We start from the raw sequence: 17,581 nt of genomic DNA on the forward strand, positions 1-17,581 counted from the left end.
TTTCGAACACCGTCTAAAATGAAATTCATTGCATGAAATTGACAATAACGACAACGAGTTCGCTTTTTCAACATTTTATTTAATTTAACATCCACAAATAACAGATTCAAAATGATTTCCAGCATTTCCATTGACAAGGCTTATGTACCTTTACCTGTCCATGTCTCCTGGCAACCACAAATTACAATACTAGTTTGTTAAATATAACGGGATTTTATTTTATACCACTCATTTGCCCAGTTTCAATTTAAATTACGCAATTCTTGAGAGATTTTAGCATTTTTACATAGACACAAATTGACATGATAGAGGATTCTGAAGACACACAATTGAACTAAAAATACACACAGGAAAAGAAAAAACATTTACTAATTCATGTTGAAAATATGAATACATTGATTTTTAAATAACTCCCAATCTAATCTTTAATGTCTCACCAAAATACACGTTCCCAAATTGCAGTAACTGTCTTGTCGTCTTTTATTTATTTTTAGAATACTACATCGTTATCTTCTTAATCAAATAATAAGGCATTGCATGAAATAACTGATGTAACTGCGGTTTGATCTCAGATCAACTTGGAACCTTACAAGAAACAAGAATATTTCATTTTATTTTATTTGGTGAGCCCGTTGACGTTCTCTGGCATCAGACCTTCCATGACAGCACGTTTTGACTCCAAGATCTACAAGATGGACCAAAAACAACCCATTATGTCATCATAACATGAATCAAATATCATGACAATATGAAAAGTGAGCTGTATTCACCGTAAAACTGACACTGAGACCAATAATGCTCTGCATGTTGGTACTGTAATACCCCAAAACGTACTGTCCGCCAAGCAGAGGGATGTCATCTTTATCCACAGAAATCTAAAGACCAAAAAGGTGTCTGTGTTTTAATCCAGATTTAAATGTGAAACTCATCTAACCTCTCCGCCAAGCATCTTTATAAAATTCTAACGGGTCACCTGAATGTCTTCGTCAATCTCCGGAAGCTCGTTCTCTCGAACCCATACAAAAGTCTCATAGTCGCTCGAGCTCTTAAAGCCGACCTGTAATTGACCAACGATGCATTCAAGAGCTTATTATCTGCGTCAAAGCAAATGTGACGCTTTTGCCCTCATAAGTGGCACCTTGTAGAGGCCAATCCAGTCCCACGTCGAGGACAGGAAGTCCTCCCGGACGGTGTAGTTGAGGAGGGCGTCGCGATCGGCGCTCCAGACGCCCTCGGGCGATACGTGGACCAGCGGAGCGTCAAAGTGTTTTCTCAGCTGCGTCGACAAAAAAAGCAAAGAGATGGAAAGAGGGCTAAACGCGGAGTGACCGATCGTGGCTCACCTCTAGGCTGAAGGTCGCCAAGACGGGCTTATGGTCGCTGACTCTGTAGCTCATGTCACTGGTGTATTTATCCTGGGTCACCACCAAGGGGTACTCATCCAGGCCGTCCTCCGTGGATGTGGAGACCTTGTCGTCGTCGTCGCCCTCCGACGGCGCGTTTTTGGGTTTCACGCGCCACAGGATGCGGTCGGTCCAGGCTGGCTTCCTTTTCTTGCCGCTGTGTGACGTAATCCAAAAGAAAAGTATTGGAAATTGTGAGATGAGACTCATGCATCATTGGCGTGGGCAATGTTCCCTCTAATTTTTTGTTTGTCTGGGCAGAAAGACAACCTCCCTGAGCACATTGAGTACTGGTGTGAGCAACATCATCATTGCTCGCTATGGGCACACACAACAGTATCACACCTGCCATAAGCAGGTGCATGTCTACTACGCATAAATGATTTAGTAATAATAAAATGTAATGATTAATATCTATGAATGGGCGGCCCGGCGGATGAGTGGTTCGCGCGTCGACCTCAGAGCTGAAAAAAAATTAAAAAATACAAAAACAAAAAAAAATTGGATTTTGTTTGGTGCGCTCCATATGATTTGCTGTGCGCAGAGAAGATGAGAGTAGTGCGCAATTGCGTACGCGCGCAGCTTAGAGGGAACATTGGGCGTCGGTCCATCATTTTGTGTTCCTGGAGGTTTTTTTTGGGGTTGCCATGGAGACATCCACCTGGGTGGGTCTACTAGCCTGACAGATAGCAGTGCCCAGGTGAGGGAGATGAGCAGAAAGAGAAGGGTGGTGCTGTAGCGTTGTTAGGGGCAGGGCCACGGTGCTAACGCTAATAAGCATAAAAAAAAGTGCAAAAAAAGTGCAAAAACTATGACACGGTGTGAATGTATTACCCCAGGTCGTAGGTCTCAGAGTTCTTGTTGAACTTGTAGGTAGGCTTGAAATTCAAAGGACCCTCCTCAAATTCCTGCAGGAACGCCTCCTTCTTCTTCATGGTTAACAGCTACAGGAACGAGAAGTATCTCAGCATGTAGGTGTGTTGTGTATTTGTGCAGGCGTGTCACCTGGTCCTTGCTCCAAAGCAGGTTCAGACGTCCGTCACCGATGGACGAGCGCAGGAAGTGCAGGCCGTGGTCGGCAATGCGGAAGTTCAAGTCGCCAAACCAGAACACCAGCCTAGAACATACAGAAAAATATCCGTATTACTTTTAGGCCCTTGGATTCAGAATACATGACCAAAGTCGAGGCATGTCAAAAATGGTAACGGCATTTACTAACAAATACTTTTGCCTTGCTTACTAACTTGTGGTCCAGCACTCGACGTGCGTCATCCGTGTCGAACTCCTGCGTCTCGAGGATGTGCTCGAACTCATCGACACGCTGCAAAGCGTGGCTCATGTGCGCCGCCAGGTGACAATTGAGAAAGCACACCTTGTGGCCGTAGAAGGAGAAGCGTATGGATACCGCACCTTTGTTCCCCTGGCGATAATAAATGAAGACTTAAAAAAAAAATCAGCACCTTAATTTCATTACCATTGGATTTCAAGTCCTTACCCAGTATCCAAAGATCCCGGTGCGGGTGTACGTGCTGTGGATGTCTCGGATGAAAGGCAGGTGCGACTGTTTGGAAAATAGCAACAGCAGCAAACCTTGCATCCGCACTGATGCCACCTGTAATGGACGAAAGGGAAAAGATGCACGCTGTTGGGCTTATTCTAGGATATTATTATATATCCTTTATTAATCATTATATGTATATGAGCTTTATTTCAATTTGGGACCGAGCAAGCTCGAGGTCACTCCATGGCAGCTGGCTCCAAGGACATTTAATTGTTTTTAGGACTATTGACCTGACAGATCACCAAGTTCCGGGCCAAGGACTGTTGATCTGAGTTCGCAATGAAGATCTGTGAAGGACTCTTAAATTGCTTTGACTTGGATTCCGGCAGATGGCGATAATCGAATCAACTTCCGAAAATACTCGCATAATGTTTCAAAATACTGCCGCTAGGTTCACCTACAACGAAATTTCCCGAATACGGGATGAATAAAGTTATCCAATCCAATCCAACCTTGTATGAAAATTATTATGCTGTCTTGTGCAAATTCTTACGCAGTTGTTTTTGGTTTCCGACCTGATATGCAATTGTTGTGGCAGTTGTTTTTTTACCTTAATTGTGTTATTCGGTTAGCTTATGCAATTGTTTGAATCAGATAACCTTAAGTGTTTTGATTATGCGCGACCTTAATTGTGTTATTCGCTTATGCAATTGGATTGAATAGATAAACTTGTAATTGTTTTGACTCGATGTCTTAAATTGGCAGGAGATGAGGACGATTCTCACTTGCAAGTTAACGTCGGAGGTGTACCTGATTGATGCCTCCCTTGTATTGTTTATATTATATTAAAGTAGTATACCTATTAATAAACCTATCACACGCAAATGTGAAACTGATTTGAAAATGCATATTGTGTAAACAGATGCGATAAGTTACCTTGACAAAGCCACGTGGGGCCAGCGTGTCCATGAAAAGGTGACTCCACGAATCGTCCGCGATCAAGTCGGAGATGAAGCGGACAGGCGTGGCGCATACTTCCTGCAGACTGATACGTGACAGCACGTTTCATTGCATTTCTTTGAAGCCGTTTTGAATCCATTTTCACATTGGTCCACATCAGGACATCGTTTTCTCACCCGATTACGTAGATGTCGGTGGGCGGCTGCACGTCGAGGTGTAACAGCGAGGTCACATCATCGGGAGGTTCGGCCGTGGCGACGTTCCACGTCACCATGTGCAGCCTGTCGACGGAGGGAGATGGGAAATGAAAGATGGATTTAAATCGGGTTACCCATCCTTTGCTTCTGCTTGATCGCCCATGTGTTGCTAATTTATGTTCACGTCTGTTTACATTGCATCTGGTTTCAAATAGATTTCATGTTAATCTGTTTTTACGTCCCTGTCACATCCTTTTCAAATTCTCTTCCCATTCATTTTCATATCTGGTTTCACTGCTACCATTCTTTTACATTACTTTCAAAATTTTGGTTGCGTTTTTCGTTTTGGTTTATTTGTTTACACATTCAAATGACGATTCGCTTCAAATGGATTTAATTTATAATGCCATCAATGAGTTAAGGCACGTGTATATTAAATGTCCTGATTTTCCCCCTTTTAAATCAATAAATAATTGTCATTTTTTAATCCTTTTTCCGTTTTTAGTTCAAAAATCATTTTGTAAAATCTAAAAATATATAAAAAAGCTAAAATAAACATTGTTTTAGATCTATAAAAAACAGAATATTCAGGGCTTTTAATCCAGTTCTTTTAATCAATTTATTTAAAAAATCTAAATATTATATCTAAAATGGTCCGGCCCACATGAAATCGAGTTGACGTTAACGCGGCCCGCAAACCAACCCGAGTCGGACACCCGAGTTAAGGTGTCTTTCCTCTACAAGTGTTTTTCATTTTCGCAGATGGTTTCACATCTGTTTACATAGCATGCGTTTTCAAATCAGTTTCACATTTGCGTTCCCAAATTTTTGCGACCGTTAAAAAAAAAAAAAAATGACCCTGATATTTTTGAATGAGTTGAAAACTTTGCATTCAGGACTTTTCCCCTGACGATAACAACCATGCTCATATTTGATTGAAATGTAAGCATTGAATAACAAACTCATTGAAGTTTGTATACACTGCAACTAAACACAAAGCACGGGTAGACCTGAAAGTGTGGGTGGGAGGTGCAAAGCGCGAACAGAGTTCAAAAGCGTCGTCCAGCGTGCGCGACATCTCCTGGTCGGCCTCGTCTTCCGAGCTCATGTCGTCGATGCGGCTCAGGAGCTGAGCCAACCTCTGGCGTAAAAGCATCCTGGACGACGACGACGACGACGCTGAAGCGCCGCTCGCCGCGCTGTCCGAGCGCGCCCTCCCGCCGCCCGACGGGAAATCCATCAACCGACTTTCCGTCGTCCTCAAAAGGGTCCGCTTGCAAAGAAGCGTCACGACGTGTCCGGCGCTAGTTTGCGTTCGTAATAAAAGCGGCGGTGTGGATTTGGAGAGGGAGATTTGAGCCAGGAATGTGGAGGGAGGCCGCTTTAATAAGCGGGTTAGCCGGGAGGCCACCGTTCTGCAATCACGGGCTGCCCACTAATGAGGGGACAATGGCATTAGGCTTCTTTTGGCCGTGTTCCACTTGTGTTCGCTCAGACTGCATGCCTGCATTCATCTCGCTCTACAATGGCCCTTGTACACCAGTTTCAAAGACATTCAATGTGTTTACATATATCTGTTTCTATGACACCTGCTGTCAAATCTGTCTGCGTAATATTTGGTTTCAGATATGCTTACCTCACCCCTGTTTTGCAACCTCGGTCGTCTTTTCATGCCATTTTGCATTCCTTTGAAATACGATTGACGCACTTAAGTCTGTTTCACTAAATTTTAAGTTCGTTTAGCTTTCGACGCACATTTTTGAAAATTCATTTTGGTTTCAAAACTGATGGATTGCAAGTCTGGTGACGTCAATAACACTGAAACATAAGCATTCGGTAACATAAATAGTTCATTACACTATTAAGTTTTAAAATATCGTTGTCATTTCTCCTCTATTTTCACATCAGAAACTAATATTTTCCTCAATGGATGTAGCGAGGTTTACTCCACGGCCTTAACCGAGTCACAAGGGGCGACTTAAGCCAAGTGTTCATAAGTGGATGAAAGAGGTGAAGAATGAAAGTTTTATTGTGCAAACCCGCTCCAAAAGCCTCTTAGAACAGTTGAGGCAATGCCCGAAGAACAAGACGCTTCACGTGAGCTCACCTGCACTTGTCTCGACCTCCGCTTGGGAACTTGGCAGCACTCATGTTGTCCTCTGCACAGAAAAATCACACTGTTTGACCTCTGTGAAGGTCACCATGGCAACAGTCAAAGCTACACGTCATCGGCAAAATGGGTTTTTATTTTAAATCGTTTGAACCCAAGTCTGCCATTGGCTAGGACAAAAAGGGATTGGACGGCTGTCAGATGACAGCCAGTCCTCACAGTTTAAATGAGTTGGACATATAAATATGTGTCAATGGTAGGCAACTACTATTCTCTTACTTATTTAAAAAAAGTTCATTCTTTTTTTACATTAAAAACATGAAGATACACTAGATATCATCTTATTTACTGATTGATGGATTTAATTGATTGATTTACACTCTTTGATTAATAAAATTGACAAGATAAATTGATGTTAAAATGTTAATTTATTTTGAATTTGTCTTAATACATTTAAGATTTTTTTATGGATGTTGTATCAATGCAATTTTATGTTATTCATCAACTTGGAAAGTTACACATGAAAAATGAATGAATAAATGAATTGCTTGTCTATCAGTGTCAATGGCAGTTAAAAACATTAAAGTATTATTACGGGTCATAATATCTCCATATTTTTATCACAATCCATTATTTTAATAATTTATTATCCAATCTGAAGTAATATTTTCTCAATGTATAATTAGAGATTTATTTCTTGAATTAAATATAATCATTACTAATAAAAAAGTCATTATATTTGAGACCTGGTGTCCACAAATGCTTTAAATTAAAACACAAATTCAATGACTAAAACTGCTTTGACAAATGAATGCTAAATGTTTTAATAGATCCTCAGTAATAAAACAAAAACAGCATTTTTTCTCCAATGGCTAACTCAACTTTTCCTTTCTAACTTTTTGAATTTCTTGACAGGTCTGAAAACGGCGTTTTGTTGGGATTGTTTGCACTACCTTTTTCTGCGCTGCCGTAGTCTGGCGCCTGGAAGAATCTGCAGACTCCCTGCGCGCAGATGATGAAGATCTCCAAGGGGGAGTCCGGAGTCTGGAGGGCTTTTCCCGCTGACACTCCCGTTGTTGGAGATTTTGGCCTCGCTGTTGTCGCCTCCCCTGCTGCTAACGACAACAGTAACCCGCTACTGCTGCGTAGGGGACTTAAAGGTGGGATCAAGCTTATGATGCAGGTTCCTTGAGAAGTATTGCGTCATTCCTCAATGAACAAATTTGTCCAGTCAACATGACGCGTGCATTTTTACACGGAAAATTTCCATCTCTTTCTTTCGGGACTGGGCGATATGGCCTAAAAAAAACAAGTAACGGTGAGCTACATGGGAAAAAGTCAAGTGTACACATGACCAACAACAACAGCAAGAGCGTCGTCTTGAAAAAAAACCCATCATTGATTAATAAATCAGGCCGATTTTCCTTCTTCAAAAGCTAGTTTATTTAGGATCGTCAATTTTGGGCCAATTGCGTCATTTCCTGGTACGTAGGCTATAAATGTAAACTTTGTCAAATTTAAGCCTTGTACTTGGGGTCACGAACTTGTCAAAAATGTCCCCGTAATCAGGATTTGACCTAATCTTTGCCGACTAAAGCCTGATTAATTTTGCTATTAGTGCGCAATGCGTGCACGTACGTGTATGAGTGTCAGAGACATATTCCCATATTTGAATCTTATATTCACGCACATTGGGAAGCAATAAAAATCACTTCTTGGCTCTTTTTCCTCTTGTTCTGTTTTATTCATTTCTTCAATTCATGTTCCAATGTACGTTTTGTGTTCTTGGAAGATTAAGATGACAACCAAAAAAAGGCACAAATCCACAAGAAAAGATCAAGAAAAAGCAAGGGGCAAAGCTTACACACGAGTGAGATAGTCGTTGGGGGGAGAAAAATCTATTTGAGGGGGTTTTTGATACCAGTCTGGCCTTTAAATGGGAATTGTTCATTCTCAAGTGGCGTGGGTGACTTCCCTCTTAGCAACGTTTAGCTCTGAATGACAACAGCACTACGACAACATTTAAAACAAAAACAAAACAAAAATGAATCTTTTTTTTCTTTCCATTCAGTCCTGCAAAGTGGTCCTTTTGTGGGGGGAGTACAGTACAATCCTTGGTGGAGGTCTGAAGATGGCTTCAAGGTTCTGGAGAGTTGACGGTCAACTTGTTTTGTTTCTTTCCTCTTGGTTTTGCGTGACTTGTCAAAAAATCCTTTCAAAGCTCTCGACACATCGGACCAAACAAGCGAGTCGTCTCGCTCGGACATTTTGTACAAACGTGGACAACGTAGTCACGTCACTGAACGCCACACAAACCCATGCATGTACGCTCATGCACACACCGTCGATATCGCGCTTGGTAACAAGGAATGTGGGGGTTCATGAGAGTGTCGGAATTATGGCATGAAACCTGGCATGGACATGAAAAAATGCTTATGACAGAAGTGATTTTAGGTCAATGATGTCACTTTTTGGATGCAAAGTTGACAGGGAGAACTTCAGTTAGCTAGAACCAAAGGCAAATATTTTGGTTCGTGATGATCAAAATATTAGGAAGAGCCTCCATTCAGATATCAATCAAGATGATAACATCATACCTCATTTACTAAATGACGCTCCTACTGCCATTGACGACGATAGAAGGACCAAAGTTGCTTTTAAAATGAGCGTTTTTTTTTCAATGTATTTTTTTTACATTGACCACACATGCTTTTGTCATATTTCCACTCACTACTGTGTGAAACTCATTTGACCTTTGCTAAATTAACATCGACTGCAACATACGTCCAATCCATTTTTGACTGGCTGGAACTGGAATTCAAACGACTCAATGCCGTCAATGCAGGTCAGTAAGTCAATGACATCAATCAAGCATTCATTCATGTTCATGGTAAGTATCACCATGACGGTCACATGACAGTCTTATGAACCCATTTTCAAATTAGCGCATGTTTTAATAATCCTAGAAATAAAATAAAAAAATGGGGGACTTTTTAGTGGTCATGGCAGTTATTGCTATCACAGGATAAGATCGTTTATCCACTGGAGAGATGGCGATAAGCTGAGTTCCGCAATCCAATACCATTTTTACATGGACTGTACTTTGAGAAATTGACATCCGTCAGAAAAAGCAGTTAACTAATTCACTGCCATTGATGGCGATAGACGTCCAATCCATTTGGACCGGGAAGGTCCAATTGGATTGGACGTCTACTAGTGATGAACTCATTTTAATTCACAGTAGAAGCATGCAAAAGAGCCATGATTGGACATCTAGCCTTGTCATAAGTATTTCTTTGGTACCCTTCAAGACATTCGACAGTGAAAACTGGATTGAAATTCACTTACAAGTTGACCAAACCATTTAGGAAAAGAAAAATTCAGATTTTCAAGGTGGATACAAACGGATTGGACGGCGATTGCCGTCAAACTTTTGCCAAGACGGACGGACATGAATTAACAAGTACCAAACTGTGCTTTTCTGTGAAAACGGACATCAAGACTTGAATTAATTTCTTCATGTAGATTATGTTTTCTTCACTGGGGGAGGGAAAAATGACAAGATCACACCCGCACACACACACGAACGCAACACACAAAATGTCACAAAGCAGCAGAATATTGCCAGGGCGAAAAAAAACAAAAACAAAAGAAAAATCGACCAAAGTAGACACGTTAAAGGAAAGAAATGATGCAAAGAAAAATAAAACATGAGCAACTGGTGAGGGGGAAAAAAGTCCACATAATTACTGATAAAATCATTTTAAAACCCTGTTATTATATATCTATATATATGTATGTATGTATATGTACAGTATATAAATACTGCATTATTCGATACAATAACGAGGCCCCGCTACCCACCCGTCCGGCATGTGAACAACATCGGAATCGATTCATTAAATCCTAAATGGCAGAGATGAATTTCTCTCTGTGGTTTGGGGAATGAACCAATGAGTAAACGGACCTATTGATTTGCTACCAGACGCCGGTCAACCAAAGTGGAACCAAAGTGGGGCGGGGAACGGACAAAGAGAGACGGGGGGGGGGGGGGGTCCGACTACCTGAAAAGCGGGCAGCTCTGAGCCGGGGAAATTGTGGTTGGGGTTGGACGAGGAACTCGGGTGGGCGAGGTGCTCGGATGTTGTGCGGGTTGACACGGGAGGGAGGACGACGTGAATTGGCTGGTGTCTTGGGTAGTCGGTCTGAAAGACAAAAAAATTATATTCTATATACTGTAAAATACATTTGCATACATTACATACTAAAAAAGTTACATTTACTATGCTAAAATGCTGGCAATTGTGGTTGCAAGATTTGTACTGTTAAAAAAATATCACTATAGCCATCAATAGCATGTAATGAGATAAATATCATGAAAGAAAGTCAGTGTTCTTAGCGTGTGTATTTGATTGATTTACTTACTAGTAACATTATTTTATTTTTTATTATATTAATATGCATGCATTTATAATTACAAACATAAAAATGAATGATAATTCAAAAATGTGTATATTTATCATTTTTGATAGTCATTTTTAATGACCTAAAATAGTCATTTGGTTTATGAAGCGGAGGAAAGCAAGGGTGTCAAACTCGGGTTTGTTCGTGGGCCGCAATAACATCAACTCGATTTCATGTGGGTCGGACCATTTTAGATATAATATTTAGTTTTTACTGGATCAAAAGCCCTAAATATTCAGTTTTTTATAGATATAAAACTGTTTATTTGAACTTTTTTTTCATCTAATAATCATTTGTTTTTCATTTCAAATGGAAATAAATTTTAAAAAATTATATTCAATATTAAAGTGGAAAAGCTGAAACCGGATTGCGTTGATTCAAGAAGCAAAGAAATCACCTGATGAGCAGCAGCATTCACCGTCTCAAGGTTGACCTCAGTCCTCAATGGCCACCATGCCCTTGACGGGGTCCTTGACTCGCATCTACAAGTGGAGACACAGCCACTGAGCAAACCCCACCCGCTCCTTTCCGCCTTCCTCCCTGACCTCGTCCAGCTCCTTGCGCGTCTCCTCCTCCATGCTGCGGATGTCCTCCATGTTCAAGTCGATCCACTTGTCGATCCAGCAGAACAACTGACGATGGAAGTTGGTGAACAGGCGCTTCTCTTGCTGCGGATGGGAAATATCGGGAAAAGTGAGCGGCGGCGGCGGCCGGAAGACCCAAGCGTGGACGGCGCCGACCTTCTGGATGAAGCTCTCCACTTTGTTCTGCAAGCCCCACCACTTGAACTTGACGGTGACCAGTTTGTAGGCACACATGTGTGGGCAGTCTTTCTTGTTGGGAAGCTCCTTCTGCATAACACATGGGGACAATGTAAGCTCATTGGCTGCCACTGAAGCTCCAATTGTTTAGTTAGACTTGCATTCAGAGGGAAAACAAGGTTATCGGACAGAGACCCGTACCCGCCAGTCCGGTCCAAGAGGGCCTCGTCCCGTCTTCGCTGACTTGTACCTGCAAGGGTCTTCCTCTGGTTTGTAGTCCTGTCGAGACAACGCACATAAAACATCAGTGTCTTTCAACGTTGGCCTCTCCAAAAAACAGTTCCTCGGACCTTGGGCTCTACTTGGGTTCTGTCGGCGATGTCAATGTAGACGACGTCCACCTTCTTCCAGGTTTCTGCATCCAAGCCGTGCACCTAAAGTAGGCACACGGTATGTTCCGATAACTTTAGAAAATGCAAAGATCATCATAAAAAAGCTGGACCAAAAAAATACTTTTAGATATTTATATAAAGTTAGCAAAACTTTTATTTCACTTGAATTTCCAAGTTTTAATAAAAAACCTACAAAGGAAAATTGTCCTAAATCCTAAAATTCAACCCTTTATAGGGAAGTAATTGACACAGATTGGCCCCTCCCAGTCTAACGTGATTGCGCCATCAACGCCTGTCAATGAGGGCCTTATAAATGTGTAAAATCAGCTTATCCTTCCTTAAAAATGTCTGAGAAAAATCAAAGATATATGTAGTATTTCTACGGCATATCGCCCAGCACTACGAATAATTTATAAGGTCATTTTGACGGTGTGGTTACATTGTCCTGGCGTCCATGGTCGGGTTTGTGCCACGTCTCGATTTTGATCAGGAAGTTCTCCTTCATGTATTCATTCTGTGAAACGGTGAAAAAAAACATGGCCACACAACAAAACACTGTCACGCTGCCTGACTACCGTCGCTGTCTCTAGGAGATCAAATGTCTCCCATCAGTCTTCACGTTCTCTCAAAAATGTGTTTTAAGTTGACGTTTACGTTGTACTTACAGTGATGACTGTGCCCGGTGGACGAAAGCAGCCAATGAAAAAGACAGAAGAAAAAAACAGATGACTTGAGGGAAGAAAACACTTGACAATATGCAGAATATTGCTCTAGTTCGTGTGCGTTTGCGCGCATCAGGTGATTGTATGCGTCTTCTCTCTGACTGAACATCCAGTAAATTATTCAGGACCTCCATCAGGGTAGCATAAAACCAGGCTCATGTTATACAGTATTCTACGGCGTATTAAGGCCACAGAGGGGAAAAAAAGGTGGCTAAGAAAATAGTCAATATTACCAGTTTTTAAGAAATGAGAAGAAAAATCATTGCGATTAAAGTCATAATAGTTAATAAAAAGTCTTTAAATAATGGGATGAGAGTCGTAACATTGTATTATTTTACGTGATTTATGTACTATGGATGGATGCAGCACGGTTAAGTCGGAAAATTTAGAGTTAGCATAACATAAGGGTAATGTTAAATAGACTGTGCTGGAGAAATTATGCTATTTTGTGAATGAAAAAAAAGCAATATTACGTGAAGTTAGGTAAAATGGTAAAAGCATCCAAACATTACATATTCTGTACGTTTCACTACTGTGAAATATGTTTTTTCACTTGTCAAAATGACTGCGTGTTACCTGTGCGACAGTACGGGTACGCGTTCCAGGCTTTCTCGTGGATGTTGAGGGCCGAAGCAGGAGCTAACATTCTGACAAAGGACGGCACTTTACTGCAAAAACAGAATATTTGAGACAAGGAGTTATTAAAAAGTAGCATTTCATTTTGCAAGGAATCATTTTAAAAAAACAGTTGTGTGTTTACGGCCAGTTCCTGGAAAAATGTCAGTATACCATTTCGCCATTGCTCTTGATTTGGTGGCTACATTTCAACCAGTTTTCAAACAAACAATTGTGTTCCCGCAATAATCCCGGTGTTCTTACAGGCGGTGTAAAAGGGACTCGGGATTAGCGAGAATGATCTCACCTCTGCAAGTGGTAGATTTTGTGCGTGTACTGGCCCTTCTCGCCATCTTTCTCATAGGGCTCATTTTTCAGCACTTCCACGCCTTCGCCGCCTCCCGTCTCGTTCTTGCTGGCCTCGGCCACCGAGTACAGCTGGCCCACTTGGTACTGCCGAGGGAGACAAATTCTAACGTGGCTTCTTTTTTAGATTGATTATATTTTTTTTCTCAAGCTTTTATCCCCACAACAAGCCCCCCCCCCCCACTCTCTCTCCCCACCACCCGCAATTGCTGATCCACAAACAATGGTGGCCTTTCTTTCTTAATCACATCTAATCCACCGCGTGCGTAACATCGGCGCAAATCTGGACCCTCGACGGGACGAGGTCTTGAGACCACATGGGACAGAGGCCTACGTTGGATTTTAATATTCATATTGAATTGACGGGCAGATGATGACAGCAGCGGTTAAAAAAAACAACAACAACAATGTCCATTGCTAAATTAACACAACTACTATACAGACATTTTATATTCATTTTCCGCGGGGGTGCTGGAACCTATGCCAACGGACTTCAGGCACTTGAGAGAATTTCCAATTTCCCCCCATTTTTTTGTATTTTTTTACAATTTTGTTGTATTTTCTGGCTCCAGGGAAAAGATTGATATTACATATTTGTGCATGTTTTTTTTTTTTACAAATGCAAAGATCCAGAATGGAGGAGAGTTGCAATTTAAAAACCTACCGGCGCTTTTGCGCTCATTTTGACGTTGGCACGAAAAGGAATTGGGATGTACTTTTACGAGCCATCGGAGACTTTTTAAAGCCTTCAAAGCAGTTCGATTGAAGACGCGCGTTATTGTTTAACGTCAAATATAAGTGAACGTTTGGAATGAAACCAAGTCAACTACTTATTGAGATTGAAAGAATGCACAATCAGAGACGATACTAAAACTTTCGATATCCATACTTAAAATCTGACTCAGTGCGAAAGGCCTAAAACTGGTCCCCTATAATCTACGATAAAATAATCCTAATATGAAACTCACCTCCTCCACAGAGATAGGAAGAATCACCCGACTGCGAACAAAAAAAAAGAAGAGCATTAATACAAAAACATGGCGACGGACGATGCTTAGTTGACTCAAGCACTTTAAAGAGATAACTCACAGTCCAAATAGTGAAAGCAACCACCCCAACCGGTCGCCCAGTTTGGCATAATCCCGCCTTTCGTGTCCTAATCTGTGGCTCGACCTCAAAATGACACATCTGCTGGTCACGGGACGGTCCCAACAGAACAAAAATCGCCAATGATCTTAATTGCATCTCATTGGTTGTCGTTCACAGTGATTGACATCCAATCATTTTGGGCCAGGAGACATACAATTTAGTATGAAAACAATAGAAAATAATGTAGGCCTAAATTTAGGTTTATGTATAACTTGATTGTGGCTTATATACCCAAAATGTAGGTCACGATAAGCATAATTATTTATTTATTTCCCCCCAAAATTGTCGCTACCACTGTAAAGGTTTCAAAACGGCAGAAAAATAAGGAATTGTGAAATATTTATAATGATAAAAAAGGGGAAATCCGCACGTCATTTGTTTCACTCCCATTGAAAATGATAAACGTCCCATCACGTGGCGTTTAATCATCCTTCTGCTCCGAAATGAAATGAGTTTGTCACTAACAAACGTCCAATCCAATTCAACGGTGCTCTGCTGGTGTTCATTCACTGCTTTTACTTCAGTTTATCACGAGTAGACGTCCAATCCAGCGCTCATTCTCTCTCACTTGAAATGGATTGGACATCTAGCGGGGCCAACCACACATCAAATCAATGCGATCACGCCATATAACAAAAAAAACTGTAGCGTGTACTAAATGTGAGGAGATGGCCTTGTCCTTGTCACCAGGCCTAAGATCATCAGCATCTTACATTCCTGACAAGGCCCTCAGAAAAAAATCATATCGAGCCATATCACCCCCGCCATCTCCGCACACATTCCTCCAGAGTGGCCTCGCGAGGGTTTCACCTTCAACGTCCATCAAGAACATGGAGGAGAAATACAAATACGAGCAGAAGGAAGCTCTCCTCTTTTCCGCATTTCCTTCCATTTGTGAAGGGCACGTCGGCACGTGAGGATGACGATGATGCAAAAGCCTTCAGCATCTCCCGCGCTTCATGCGGTGGAAATATGACATCCACGCCTCCCCTCCTCCCCCCTCATCCTCTCATCCTCAATGTCGCGCGCATTCACGGATACGGGCTACTCACAATTCTTTGATGAGCATCGTTGGCCGAGTGGATGCGTGGATTGGGTTCCTAGAAAAATGCGTCGAGGCCCGGTTTGTCCTTTTCCTCCCACTCGCCCGCTATGTCATTCTAACTGCACGAGACGCCGACTGGCTGCTGCCGTGCAAGATGACTTCCTTCCTGTGCGCGGCCTGCTGCTGCTGCTGCGGAAGAGCGACGCCGTGCATGGGAGGGGAGGGGAAGAGAGGAGAGAAGAGGGGAGGAGAAGAGAGGAGAGGGGGTGATGACGGGCGAGTCCATTCAACTCATTCAAAGGGGGGCTGTTGGGATTAAATGGCAGCCATTCAGAGAACTGTTAACTCTTATGAGGGCAAGTGACCATTTTTTGGGACAAAATGTGACGTCCACATGTTACACACACATAAATAGTAATAAAAAAGTATAAAAAGTCACATCCCGGCTAGGTAAATTCTAAAATATTGCACAATCTAAGAAATGTGCAATATCTTAGATTGTGCAATATTTTAGAATTTACCTAGCCGGGATGTGACTTTTTATACTCTTATATTACTATTTATGTATGTGTAACATGTGGACTTCACATTTTGTCCCAAAATTTAAATTTAAACTAGCCGGGATGTGACTTTTTATACTTTTATATTACTATTTATGTTTTTTTTACCGGGAAAACGCACTTTGTGGAGTAGCACCATCAATGTTGTTATACGCAGCTGTGTATGATGACAATAAAGGCTTTTGATTTGATTTGACAATGGCAAATGCTTTTAAATAATGAATCGTAAAATGTACGTGTATGAATACATTTAATTATAAAATGTATTTGGTTCTCTAATAGGGATAACATTTGAAAATTAATAAGATAATATTTACTTTGAATGCATTGGCTAGCTTTGGCAATGAGAGGCATTCATCCTTTACTGCCATGGTGCTATTTGTAGATCACCTGAGAGTAAGATTTGATCCAGTTGGTTAGTTTTCTTCGGGCCTGCACCGTACAGTGACATCGTAAAACTCACTTTTTTTTCCCAACATGCATATCTGACTCATCAGGATCTTCAGTGTGGTGTCGACAGACTTGCTTAACATAAACATCCGGTCACAGCTGCTTGTTAAGGGACTTGCCGCAACTAGGCTTCAATTCGGCGCCCTTTGTTGGTCGTGACCTGCTGGCCTTCCTCTGACCTCAAAGCCCAGGGGACCCCCGCGATGTTGGCTCCTTGAACAAGGCAGATCTTGGAGCAAAAAAGTGTGAGCACCCCTGGTTTAAAGATTAAGCGAAGCAAACCGGCAACTCATTTGTGAAAGAATGGCGAATGTACCTTTAAGAATTCGAAGTTGGCGTCACGTCAGGCTGGCTGACGTCAAGACTGGGTCGGCGTCATGACAGATCCCGCCTATCCGACTGCAGCAACACGGGACGTCACCGGCACTGGGCTTTGTGAGAGCTTGTGCCCTCCACACAGCTAAATAGAGAAATATATAAATATACTAGATCAAAATAAAGTCAAATAAATGATGAAAAATATACAATGACAAAAAAAATCATCACATGTTAAAATGGTCCAGAAAGGCCGACTGCTTTTTGTCTTTTTCCAACCAAATGTGTAAAAAAGTTCCAAAGGTCGTGATTGCCATCAGGTCAAAGACCTCCAGATGTCTCCCCTGAGTCGGAGCGTCTCAGGTCCTTTAATCCAGAGTTGAGCAAACGTGCCCACGTGTTCGTGAGACTCGACCATTACGTAAGAGCGAGCCGCTGATGCCATATTTAGAGCGCATCTGCATCCGAGCGCCAGCCTCATCCGCAGCTTTGCCCTTAAATACATGAATGGAGAAAGCAATTGATGAATGGCTTCGGATCCCCAAGTGGGGATCATCTCATGAATTCATTT

The 17,581-nt window shown here is 41.8% G+C and overlaps 2 protein-coding genes across 3 annotated transcripts; both read right to left on the bottom strand.

Moving 5' to 3' along the window:
* Positions 1-58: 58 nt before the first annotated feature.
* On the bottom strand, positions 59-7,321 carry inpp5kb (inositol polyphosphate-5-phosphatase Kb). Of its 2 annotated transcripts, XM_077592405.1 has the most exons (13): positions 7,125-7,321; positions 6,169-6,220; positions 4,041-4,145; positions 3,841-3,949; positions 2,899-3,015; positions 2,648-2,823; positions 2,409-2,520; positions 2,238-2,347; positions 1,344-1,560; positions 1,139-1,276; positions 974-1,057; positions 771-875; positions 59-685 (listed from the first exon to the last, which is right to left on the bottom strand). In XM_077592405.1, exons 2-13 carry the CDS (start codon positions 6,210-6,212, stop codon positions 617-619), a joined length of 1,386 nt encoding a protein of 461 aa, XP_077448531.1. In that variant the 5' UTR covers positions 6,213-6,220; positions 7,125-7,321; the 3' UTR covers positions 59-616. The 2 variants fall into 2 exon arrangements, with proteins under 2 accessions (XP_077448531.1, XP_077448530.1); XM_077592404.1 differs by lacking the exons at positions 6,169-6,220; positions 7,125-7,321 and adding an exon at positions 5,072-5,400.
* Positions 7,322-7,891: 570 nt separating this feature from the next.
* LOC144068417 (phosphatidylinositol transfer protein alpha isoform-like) lies at positions 7,892-15,903 on the bottom strand. Its single transcript, XM_077592945.1, has 12 exons — positions 15,693-15,903; positions 14,460-14,490; positions 13,433-13,578; positions 13,087-13,178; positions 12,454-12,461; positions 12,228-12,302; positions 11,747-11,830; positions 11,598-11,675; positions 11,376-11,486; positions 11,181-11,303; positions 11,033-11,117; positions 7,892-10,376 (listed from the first exon to the last, which is right to left on the bottom strand). Exons 1-11 carry the CDS (start codon positions 15,707-15,709, stop codon positions 11,070-11,072), a joined length of 813 nt encoding a protein of 270 aa, XP_077449071.1. The 5' UTR covers positions 15,710-15,903; the 3' UTR covers positions 7,892-10,376; positions 11,033-11,069.
* Positions 15,904-17,581: the final 1,678 nt, after the last annotated feature.

The sequence above is a fragment of the Stigmatopora argus genome, chromosome 22 (assembly GCF_051989625.1).
Source record: "Stigmatopora argus isolate UIUO_Sarg chromosome 22, RoL_Sarg_1.0, whole genome shotgun sequence".
In the NCBI taxonomy this organism is placed as follows: Eukaryota; Metazoa; Chordata; class Actinopteri; order Syngnathiformes; family Syngnathidae; genus Stigmatopora; species Stigmatopora argus.

Excerpts from the sequence above, each read along its gene's own strand:
- inpp5kb (XM_077592404.1), bottom strand. The coding sequence starts at position 5,301 with ATGGATTTCCCGTCGGGCGGCGGGAGGGCGCGCTCGGACAGCGCGGCG. Across the intron at positions 1,277-1,343 it reads TGGCGACCTTCAGCCTAGAG|CTGAGAAAACACTTTGACGC; the intron begins GTGAGCCACGAT and ends TTGTCGACGCAG. Across the intron at positions 1,058-1,138 it reads ACTGGATTGGCCTCTACAAG|GTCGGCTTTAAGAGCTCGAG; the intron begins GTGCCACTTATG and ends GGTCAATTACAG.
- LOC144068417 (XM_077592945.1), bottom strand. Across the intron at positions 13,179-13,432 it reads AAAATCTACCACTTGCAGAG|TAAAGTGCCGTCCTTTGTCA; the intron begins GTGAGATCATTC and ends CTGTTTTTGCAG. Across the intron at positions 11,304-11,375 it reads TGGAGAGCTTCATCCAGAAG|CAAGAGAAGCGCCTGTTCAC; the intron begins GTCGGCGCCGTC and ends TCCCATCCGCAG.